The sequence below is a fragment of the Antrostomus carolinensis genome, unplaced genomic scaffold (genome assembly GCF_000700745.2).
Source record: "Antrostomus carolinensis isolate BGI_N321 unplaced genomic scaffold, ASM70074v2 scaffold3485, whole genome shotgun sequence".
In the NCBI taxonomy this organism is placed as follows: domain Eukaryota; kingdom Metazoa; phylum Chordata; class Aves; order Caprimulgiformes; family Caprimulgidae; genus Antrostomus; species Antrostomus carolinensis.
In genome coordinates, this window is record NW_010315530.1 from 35,062 (window position 1) to 47,252 (window position 12,191).

Sequence of the window (12,191 nt, forward strand, 5' to 3'; positions counted from 1 at the left end):
GTTTCTCCATGCTATTGTACTTGCCAGTACCACAACCATCCCATTTCTCCAAGCACCACAGAGAACACAGAGACAGCAAAGAAGGAATGAGGATCCACATGGCCTCAAATAAAACCAAGGGACAGTTCACATCATTAATTTCATTGCAATACATTAAATCTGCAATTTGTGATTATAAAACTCTGTTATTGAAATGAACTTACTGAAGCACAGGCCAAAATGCCAAAGAACCCAACCTTCTGCACCAGGTTCTGGACAGCCAGCTTAGCCCGGGAAGCAAAATCCTGCAAACAAGAAAAGAAAGTATTAATGAGGCAAAACCCAAAACCAACATACCTCGAAACGTATGGATTGCAATATCCCCCAGGCTTTGGGAGAATTTTTAAAACAAAAAGGCCCATTTGAAACTCTGGGATGAGAGAGAAGAGGGAGAAATTCACAATGCCCGGTGTGAAAATCTAAAATCTGACCACCCACATGTATTGAGTTTTGTTTTTCAGAACTCTGCAAGTGGCACCAAGTTCACACTACCATGGAAACAGGTTTTCTAGTATTTATCTCCCCGTATCTTTGAATTGCCAACACTGCTTATACTTTATTCCTTAAACAAGGAAAGGGAAATAATTCTTTCCATACCACTTAAATGTTAAAAAGGTACTTTCTCAAAACACAAAGACAGAATAAAATAATCCCATGATATCCTTAGATCTTTTCTCTCAAACCCATGATCTTAATCAAAATAGCTAATTCCAAGTACTCTCTAAAACACACTTTAAATCCAGAGCTGAATCTAAAATAATTTAAAAGCACCAAAGGTGGCAGACCACGTAACATTTGAGCTGCTCTTTACAAAGCCATGCTAAGAATATGCTTTTACTTTGTGATGGTAACTTTCAAACATACTCATGACAAACTTGTGAGTCTCAAAGTTTACCAAATACACAGTAAACATATTAAAAAGTAAAAATAAAGATTCTCACAAGCAGTTTATTTAAATGTGAGAAGTGAATTTACAGGAGAATAAAATTATTTTGAAGCAAAACTGTCCAAAAAGTTAAAACCAGGGTCAGTATAATCTATTTAGGCTTGGCAACAGTAGTTAGAGAAAGCTCAGTATCTCTGGTAATAGCAACCTTTACAAAGTCATCATTAATTCTCTTTTAAAAACCTACAAATAAGCAATAGAAAGCTGATTTTCCAGCAGCAACACAATATTTAACTATTTACATTTTGTAGAAAACTATCAGATAAATTCTTTAATCATTATTCATTAAAGCAACTACAAGATAATCCAGAAAAATTAATTTTATGCAATTTTAACTTTGTTACAATTCTGTTGAAACCTTCAATACTGTACACCAATGCAGGTAAATTTCAGTTATTTGACAATGTCCTTGCATACTATTTAAATTCTGAACTACAGAACTGACATAACTTTTTATGCCAGATTACAAAATAAAATCTGTGATAAGGCCAGACCATTTGCTCTCTTTTTATACCCTTTTTTCAAGTAGGAACTTTTCTCCATTGCAGTGCTGTAGAAATAGTTAAATTCTCAAATAATAATAAAAAAAATCTTATTGAAATCTGAATAATTCTATTTATTGTACTTCATGTTTGCAAAAAATAACACAAATTAAAACAAATAATTCAATTTAAAGAAAAATACCACATAAATGAGATTTCCTTCATCTTCCAGTGGGACATTTTTAACCACAGGAGAATATAAAAACCCTTTAGAATATTCTATTAGGGCAGAATATGCTAACTTTAACCAGGAGTAACACCTTGGGATCGTGAATGCAAAATGGAATAGATGAAATATTCACTCTTTGTTTAAAACTTGTTTCTGATATTTTTCTATTGAACTTTTAGGATACATACAGTATGGACGAGTGGTTAAAACCTACTCCCAGTGAGGCTGATACCAAATAATTGAATTTATGTTAGCAGGAACAGGTCTAGAATGTGCCTACATGATAAATAAAGTAAATTTTTTGATGTTTTTTCCATGAAGAGAGTGAATTTTGACACAAATTGTTAGAAATAACATAACATGATAATTTACCAGCAAACCAAGTCCAAAAATCTTGCAACACAGGGCAGTTCCTTATCAGACTAAAATTCCCTCATCATTATTTCCAAGTTAGTAAACAAAATGCAAACAAGGTAAAACATGATCACTAATTGGGTCAGCACTAATCTTACATGTTCAGTCCCACTGAGGATTTAGAACACGAACTGAAAAGGATGCAAAACACTTCTGCAGAGTGTGATCCCACAACTAGCACCAAAGGGAATAAAAAGCTGCACACTAAGGAGACAACAGGTATTCTAATTCCTTAACCAAAAGTAGAAATGTGTCTTCAGGATCTCTCTACAAACTACTTCAAAATGAAAAAGGGTGCTAAAGCGTCACTGTAATCTTGTCCTTTCAACACCAAGAGATGTTGTTCTTTGAAAAGGTGAACTGAAAAGCAAAGCCTTAGGTAGGAATTTCATCAGCAGTCTCCCCCTGTACTCTGCAACCAAGCTGGATGTGACCATGATCTTTTCAGTTCCTATTTTGTTCACCATTTCACAATGCTCAGGGGGTTAGAACAATATTTTCACTTTTATAAGCCAATAAAGATTTTTTTTTCACAGCTCCATAAATCTCACTGTAAAGTATCGTTAAAATAAAACACTACAATCTAATTATTCAAATAGGTCCATGATATATTTCAATGGAAAGTGTTTCTATTCTAATTTTAACATATTTACCCATTATCTCAGACTGCATTGCTAAGACACTATTGTATTAATTTTCACAATCTGGAATTAGAAACAAACTCTCCAGCAAGTGACCTATAAACTAATGCCTGCAGCACAGCTCAGTTATTAAAATATATTATTATAATTATATATAGATTGACTGTATTAACTCAGTGTAAGCACAGTACACCATTTTCCAGCAAATTTCTTAAAAATAAACAGCTTCCCTCACCCACATTTTTAGACTGCTGCAAAATCCAAGGCTGCCCTAAAACTACTTTTTTGCCCTTCACTTAAAAACATATTTTTTTTTATAAAACCAACGATGAAAATGTTGCAAAAAGTGTAAGTTTGTCTCTCAAAAAAACCCCCCAAAATTCCAAATAAACCCAAACCAACACTGGGGCAATTTTTCTCACCTTATTAATTAATAACTTTTTTTTTTTTTTTAAAAGTTAATACTCAGATTGTTTCTTCTTTAAGATTTTTTACATTCATTGTCAATTACAAAGTACTCCATGGAAAGCACAGCTATAGTTCTAAAAATTTCAGTCAAGAGCTTCTAATTTGTCTTCTTTTTTCAAACTAAGTAAGTCAAAAAATATAAATTAAGGATTTTTTTTTTCCTATTTTCTATGATCTAATGTAATCATAGCTACAAATAATTTGCACAGTAAGGTTTCAAAAAACCCTATGTATTTGCAGTCCCGACATTTACTTTAATGAAAACAAGTTCAGAAACTTCTCTTTGGTTGCTTCCTTAAATTTCATTTGTCAGATCTTTGCGACATCTACAATAATGATAATAATAAAAAAAAAAAAAAATCTGAAAAGTTTCATTTCTCAGAGAATACAATCATCAGTTTCACAACTTTTACCTATTTCACAATATAATTTTTCTGTTACGAAGCCTGCACAGGGAACAATCTTTTCTCGAGGTTTTTTTTAAGCATTTGAAATAAAAGCAAAACAATTTTCACAGTTTACTGCTTTAAAAAAAAATACAATAAAAAAAAAAAAAGACATAAAAGTTCAGCTACTTACAGGCAAAACATTTTCCCCCAAAATTAAAGTATCTAGAGTGGACTGGACTCTCAGCTAATATGATTCATTCCCTGTAACATTTCAGGATACTTTAGCTCACTATGTCCCTTTCAAAGATGATTTGGTTTTTTGGTTTGGAAATAGATTTCCTGTGAGTGCTACAATACAGGCGAAGGAAGGTTAAATGATTAAACATTACTTCATTGGGTTAATCATCAGATCTCAAGAACTGGAATGGAAATAAGAGGCATAAAAAGGTCAGGACTGAAATACTGATTCACGAGTCTCAGCTGGCGGCTTGAGGAAGTTTGCTTCATATCTGCCTTCAGTAAAATGGCACATTTTATTGATACCAGCGTTTCATTACTACATGTTGCAAAAGCAAAAAACCCCTCCCAATCCTCCAAACCTAAAGGGATAGTAAAGAGAAATTACACGGCTTGCTGCTGAGTAAGATTTAACACAGTGTTCCTCTTTTAAATCTGCTTTCCAGCGCAGCTTCGAGTGTAACTTCACAAGGACCATTTATCCCTATAAAAAAGCCCTTCTTGAAAGGGTGAATGGACAATCTCGCCTGAACTACAAAGCTTCATCCCATCCCTCTGGTTTATTTTTGTCTCCATTTATCATTTAAATCTCTTCTTCTTTCTCCCTTCATTGTAAAGTAAGTTGCACAAGCTCTTTGGTATTTTAAGTAAAGAACATTTCAGTGGATTTAGCTAACAAGCTCAAGAAAAAAAAAATTAAAAATCAATTTTTACTCTTTTCCTTCTCTAGTACTGATTTATTAACAGAAAACAGAATAGTCACAATTTATTGTTCATCTTGAAAGTGTAAAGCCTCTTTTTTTCTTAATCTCCAAGAACAGAGGTTGTTGATGGATCCATAGCAAGCGTCGAGTTGATGGTTTCCAAGAAGCTCTGGATTGAATCCCACAGCCCTTACAGAAACAACCCAGAAGACTTTGACAGAAGATATTTTCTTGAAAGACAGCACAGATGGGCCTCAATGGTTGTGTAATCTAAAAGTTTAGTTTCTAACATGAAGTTGCAATCAGTTTTTAGGAACATCAAGAAAGCTATGGCTCCCTGTCACAAACCAGCTCTTCCTCGCAGGCAGCAGTGATGACAGCTGTCAGTCTGTGAAAGATTCGATCCAGAGTTCAAATGATTTGAGGCCCAGAAAAACCTTTCTTCTATCATAATTTTTTTCTGCTGTAAATACACCATGTGCTTTAGAAATATATCATTAAAATTGGTATATAGGTGGATCTAGCACAAAGAGGAAGGCCAATAAAGAAGGGAAGGAATATATAAATATGAGACTAAATTAAATCAGAAATTCATAGTGCAGGTCTTTACTTGTAAGAAAGGACAGGGTCTTAATGCAGGAACAGGGGCAAGCCAGTGATACCAGTATTAATGTTATTGATCAAGCAGGATATTAATTACCAAGGAGATGGTGGCCTTAAGATGTTCAAAATAGATTTTTGGAAGAGAGGGGTTATGCAGCATTTGTTACTCTAATAAAAAAAACCCAAACAGAATAATGAATAAACATTAAAGACATAATCAGAGATCTGAAGTGAATGAGTTGCATCTTGATGGTCCTCTACAAACAAGGAAGATACCACAGTTTCTGTAGAGACAGGTATTCATCCCAGTGCCAGCGTTCCCCTGATGCTAATGTGTAACTTGCATGTGATGAAGAAGTGGACAATTCTTCAAGATTTGAGTATAATTTATATTATTGTTATAATATCTTCTTACTAGAAACAAAGTTTAATTATAAAAAAAATAATCTACAGAGAACATACTTTTTTTTCCAAAGACTGAAGATGATGTATGAAGCTACTGTCTCAGATTATTAAAATTATAAATTCCTTAACATTTAAAAAGCTGCCTACAAAGACAGTGCTCCTTTTTATGTAAAAATCTGAGTTATGTTAAAAATGAGCTGCACAATATTTTGTTTCTTCTGGCTTTCTATTACAACACAATGGAATCAAACACAACTTATGGGAGAATGACCATTTGTGGTTAGCCAATGAATTCTAGAATTTCAGAGGACTGGGAAGAATTATTAACTCATTGAAATAACATATTAACTGCAGAAGAGCAGTTTTAACAAGTTGGATAGCTACCTACAGGCTGCAAGGTTACAACATACATCCATGCTAAGAAAGCAATAGATCAGCAACGATGTTTAATGATCAACACAGTAACCTGGAGTTAAGATGAGGAGAACAGAGATCAAGATATAGTTGATCGTCATTGTCTATCACTGCAAATAGTTCATTACTCAGTGACCAAAGAAACCATTTCATACTTCTCCTTCAAGACATCAAAGGTAACAGATCTCATCAGTAAGGTTCCAGTAAGTTGCAAACAAGGATATTTTGATAGTGGTTCATGGTGGCATTGACCTCCCACTCCGTCAGCTGCAATGACTCTGAACATCTAAACATCCATGAAAAGGGCTGTAGCTTTGAATCTCTGTTCTAGCTTTCTTAAAAATACTTCCAGTTTAATGCAGATATGGGGCAAATTAAAGGGGTTATGTCCATCTTGATGCCTGTAGAGAAGAAGGTGTGAAAGGGAAGGTTTAAACTGAAATATCACTCAAGACTCTGGGAAAGAAAGGCTCTGTCTTGGAAACTGGGCGGTCAAAAGACAAAGTTAAAGGTTTTCAAGGATTACTGAAAGCAGCTAAGGGAAGGTGGTGGATCTAAGCAAGCACTCAAATTTGATAAGAGAGGGGTGTTTACATATGATAGGCATGGTCATTTAATTTTAACCTGTCTTGGAGTAAAAGTGAAAATTCTGAGTATTGGATCCATGATCTGGTAAATAAGACCTTCCAGGAAGGTGACCAGCTCTGGATTAAACAGACTATTAGCACTAGGAACTTCTAGCTATTTTCTTTATTTATTAACCAACTGTATCACAGTAAGAACATCCTATTTCCCTCACTGCTCCCTCTCCCCAAGACCTTGTGGGAAGAAGCAGGAAATGCTTCTTCATAATAAACTCCATCTCAGGAGCTTTATTTTCAAGATTTTTAGACTGTTAGATTCCAACACCATGCTCAAGTTTGGAAGCAATATACCAAAACGAGCACATATTATAGAGCTCAAGAAGTCAGTAGGCACTCTCAAACTTCATGCCAGCATTTTCCACAACTAGAACTGAAGCTTTCAGACTTCCACATAAAAAGTCTTTTTGCTTCATACTGCAAGAATACAGAAATTTTGTAAAGAATAAGACACAATTAAAGGAAACAGTCTGAAGGAAGAGGAAAGAGCATGGCCTTTCAGTCTTATCAGATCTGTCCTACAGAGCAGTAGCCCTTTTATCCATGTCCCCTGCCACCTCTATGCTCTACCCCTCAATTCAGGTCTCTGCAGTAGCATGAAGAAGTTTATTATTTCTTTGCTTGCTAAAGATCTACTTCCTATTCACATCTTGTAGGAGATCTGGCATTGAGCAGATCCTGCAATCTATTTCATGGAAAAGAGTTGTCAGTTTGGCATGTCAGGGAAGCAGCAAGGCCGTTAGGACAGTCCAGCTCTGGAAGAGATTACCCAGAGAGGTTGTGCAGCCTCCAGTCTTGGAGGGTTTCAAGATCAGACTTGACAATGCCCTATGGCACCTGAGCTGATTTTGTAGATGACACTACTCTTGAGTAAAAAGCTGGACTAGAAACTGCTTCAGGTCCCTTTCAAGATGAATTTTTCTGCGATTCCATAACGAGATACTAGCAGCCACCTACAGAAAGAAGAATGAAGTAAAAGAACATCCTATCACTCTGGTTCCCACACATCAGCCATTGACCTCTGCAGCCTTTGCTTCTACAGTTGAAAGTGTATGCTGGCATTATCTCCACCAACGTGCTGGCTGTCTAAAATACCATTGCAGCTGCACAGTTAGTGCTCATTTATCTCAAAGGTACAACTGCAATTAGTTACTGTGGCCACAGGTCTGCCCATGTAGTGGTGTGACGAGCAATTCCAGAATGCCATTATTTTTTTTTAATCCATTAGAGTTCATCAATTCCTATTTCTGGGGGGTTTAAGATTCGGGTATTGTGAAGAAGGGCACATGATTGCTGGAATGAAGCAAGTTATTGCTTTGCTTTAGCCATCATCATCAAGAAAGGAAGCAATTTTTGATAACCAAATAGATTGGCCTTTTCAATCCCTGACAAAGGATAGCCAAAGTCACCAGCACTGAAAAAAATACACTGTTCCTCCACAGAGAAATAAGAAAACCCACACACAGAAAAAACACTTGTAGAATACAAGTGAGCAATTTCTGACAGAGCTGACAAATCCTTTTGCACACACAAGTCTTCCTACTCAGCTTAGCCAGCAGATGTGCGCAACACTAAGCATACCTCTTGCTTGTTCTCCCTGGGAAGGAGCAGAAGTTCCCAGACAGCTCAGAGAAGTGGTCTGCATACCAGACTCTTGTATAACACAGATATTTAAACAGTGTCTGGAGCAGAGGAAAAAAATAGTAGCCATTTTCTTGATTATGATACAGTAATGAATTGCTATCGCTTATTGAAGGCTCTTCCTGACAAAAATATTTTTGAAGCAGCTTATCTGACCCAAACTTTTGATTATTTACTGGTCTTTCTCAGAATACTGGGGAGTGAAATATCAAATATTTAGGACCAAATTGTTCCCTTGGAAACTTGCATTTGAGCATCCCTGATGCACGCAGAACAGAGCATGCAAATTCAATGGTGGGGTTCAACTAACCGCTTCTCTACAACTACAGCACAAAGGTAGCTGGCAAGATTGCCAGTAAAAAAGGTTCATTTCTTTTGTAAAGTGAGAGATGTTACTGAAAAATATCCTCTGAGCTAGTACCTTAATATTGAATTGAAAATATTGCAAAGTAATCCAGATTTCTTCAGTGACTTGGTAATTTCTTATTTATGTATTTACACACTAAATATTAAAGTGACAGAGGGTCAAGTAAACGAGTTTTAGGGCACAGATATTATCACAAAGAGCTGTTGAAAGAAGAATGTGAAAAAGTCATCTCCAGACTACCATTAGCAAACCTAATGTAATGCACATTGCTGTTTTTTCCTTATCTGTAAGCAGGTGTGCAAATGAATAGAACAATGCAGGCACAAGACTGCCCTATTCTCTTGCCAGTGTCCAAAGAAATCCTGCAAGGAGGTGGCTTACACATTTGTTACTCATAGCTCCTATTGTCTACCCTCTGTCTATATTAACTCTTTGCTAGCTCTTTTCTCAGGAAGTCCTCTATAACTAGTTCCCTTATTTAAAGCTTTCATTGACTCATTCCAAACCTTATTTCAGCTCAGTAATTTTGGAGAACAATTTAAGCTGTTACTCAGTACATTCACTGCTGTGAAACGTAAAATTCACTGAATACTGCCTGTGAAAAAAACCCACCAAAAAACAACCCACCACACTTTACTATTAGTTCACTGTCAGTTTGCCATCACGCACTCAAGCTACAGCATTCAGAGGAAGTTTCTAAAGTGAAGCTTCAAGGTTTGATTGCTTTTAAATTTCCATTTAATGAGGGGCCAAGATAAAAGAGGTAAGATACCTGCCCTACACAGACTAACTTCAGGAATGCAGTGTGTGAAGACAAGCCTCCTGGTGGTGGCCACCCATCAGGCAGCCTAGACCAAACACAAGCAATCTCTTTCTTGTACGGCACAATTAATAAAGAGAGGAAGCTGATGAGGAAAGGGGGTGACTGGAAGACCGAGGACGAGAAATTACAAACAGGATTTGATGTTGAGTTTAAACGAGTTATTTCTGGGAAAGAAAAAAAAAAAAAGTCAAGGTTTTCCACTTATTGTATGTGACTCTACCACTTCCATTTTTTATGATAACTGCTTTATCAAAACCTGCTTGTGGTCTGCTTTAACTTCTTTTTTCTTGCACCAAATACTCTTAAAACCTTTTGATTAAAGAAGCCAGCAGCCAGCGAATCCTTTTCAAGCAGGAACATATCAGATACTAGCTGTTAGCTTAATCACGGGAGAGATCCATTTAATTTGGCCACCTTATTTTACACTGTTAATTAAGTAACATTTCACTTATTAGTTAAACCTAATCATTCCATTTGAATTAAGTCACAGTGTCCTGTCAGAACACAGTGCTGGATTCTCCCAGTAACCATGGCTGGGTGTGGTAGCGTACTTTGTTCTGCTTCTGCAAAGAGAAACCCCACATGAAGCTGTGGAAAAGCAATCCAGCTCAAGGCACCAGACCTTTCAGAAAGGTTGGAAAGATAAGTTCAACATGTGCCTAACTGTCACTATCGCAAAAGTTCATCAGTTTAACTCCTTGCAGACAAGAAACCGGCTCTCCGAGCAGGAAGCTGTTCGCTGGAACTCCTGACGCAATGCAAACCGAAGCAGTTGCAGCTCAGTTTAATACAAACCCTCTTGAGTCCACGTTGACAAATTCTTTAACAAGCCCTGTGGTTACAGGGAAGCTGGTTTCAGTCTGAGTCACTCCTGTTCAAACAGTTTACTGGAAATGGAGGGGAGGGGGAATTTTCAGAGAAGTCATGTGATGGCCAGACAAACCACAACCAGTAAAGGTTCAGTGGAGTCAAAAACAGGTCCCAGCAACAACTGACAGTCAGTGTGCAGATGGCACTCAATCATTTACAAACCAGTCCTGCTGCATCTCAGCATTTCTATGGATTTAACCCTTTTTTCCAAGTCTGTATTCTTTTCAGAGGCAGGACCCAGTTTGGAAAGTAAACAAACAGCAGTGGCTGATAGTAACATAGGCAACTAGAAAATATTTTTACATGGAAATTTGGCTGCAGCAACACTGCACAGAAGCAAAGCCCGATGTGTAAATCATTAGTTCTTAAGAATAGGCCACTTAATGAATCCAAACACTCACAGTCATCAAGGATTAGATATACAGCAAAGATATTGGTACTTTCTCATCTTAGCAAGGAGTACCATGATACAGCAAGGGCTCACACAACATTACATGTTATCACGAAGTACCTCGAGGGACGCTGGCATTAAAAGCTTCATTTTCACCAGAAACCTCCATCAGCTGTAAGTGTTTCAGCATGACAGAGAAAAGATGAGAACACTAAACAATCAGCAACTGTTAAAAGTGGTGAAAGAGAGTCCTTACACATGTGTGTGTAGACACGAAACTACAAAACTATGCTTGCACTGTATTATTACCAATGTGCTGCCCCAGCACTAAGTAGTAGATTCACTTCCCCTAATTGAGAGGTTGGTTTGAACGGCTGCACTCGAGATACTCGCCGTGGCTAAAAGGGGAGCTCTGATAAAAAACTCCTTTGCTCTGGAATTCGACTGGGAGAGAGTTAACAGCAACTGAGATAGTTTCAAACATTCGTAATTTTTAAATACTGCCTTAAGTATTAACAAATCAGAGTTGCTCTGTTCCTATAGCATGCTGGGCTCTGCATTGTGTGGAGCTCTGTGAAAAAAAAAGCCCAGCTTGTAAATCACACTCCTTCTGCAGGGCAAAGCTGCTCCATTTTAACAGGAGCAGCCACCAGGCAAGAGAAGCTCTGATGCTCCCTTTATGTAACTGGGACTAACTGGTGTGCACACACAGGGAGGCACAGAAAGGAGAAGTGAGTGTTCCTTTAAAATGAGGGGCTTTTTCTGAAGTATGCTAATAGAAAGTACAAGGCAGACATCCACATCATCCACAGGCTAATGAGTTTTCTCAAAACCTAGCTCAAGGAGACAGGTCACTTAGATCTGTGAGTTATGACAGAAAATCCATCAATAGACTCTTTAAAGTCAATAGTATTTTACTCTATGTTACTTTGAATGGGGCACTAAACCTTTACACTGTTTAATCCTGTTAGGTTCCTTTTTTTGTTGTTTTTTTTTAAAAGTGCCAAGCTGGCAAGCACGTTCCCCCTCACAGATCCTTCAGGCTGGATGTTATATTCATGGTCTATTCTCACCATAGAAGATCCTCATCTGTTTCTCCAAATTACCATTGTTTTTGAGAAACAGCAGTGACAAGCTCTCTAAACAAAACACACGCAGGCAAACACGTCAAGCCATTTGGCTTTGCCTTGTAGGCATGTAGCAGCTCAGCAGAAGTAGAGGGGGAAGCTATTCTTCAAAATCTCACACACCCATTTGCAAGAAGGCAAGATGAAGCGGGACCTTTACACTGAAAGAAGGCTCCTGTCATTTGAGTCAGATATTTGTAGCAGCCTCCATGGCATAAGACACTTGTCACATCTCCTGTGTTTTCTTAAGCAATAAGGCTTCAGCTTGGGAGAGTGGAAGAAACTGATGCAGGTAATAAAACCTGTTATTGAGCAATTTAAAAATAGACATCATAACTGCTCATGAATAGCAATTACAGA

General features: G+C 37.2%; 1 protein-coding gene across 3 annotated transcripts in view; it reads right to left on the reverse strand.

The window, feature by feature from the left end:
• Positions 1 to 12,191, reverse strand: part of VMP1 (vacuole membrane protein 1) — a 57,820-nt gene that overhangs the window by 18,927 nt on the left and 26,702 nt on the right. For all 3 annotated transcript variants that reach the window (XM_029084956.1, XM_010167970.2, XM_029084955.1), the window contains one exon: positions 204 to 284. In XM_029084956.1, the coding sequence (XP_028940789.1) occupies positions 204 to 284 (81 nt within the window). The remainder of the gene's footprint in view (positions 1 to 203; positions 285 to 12,191) is intronic.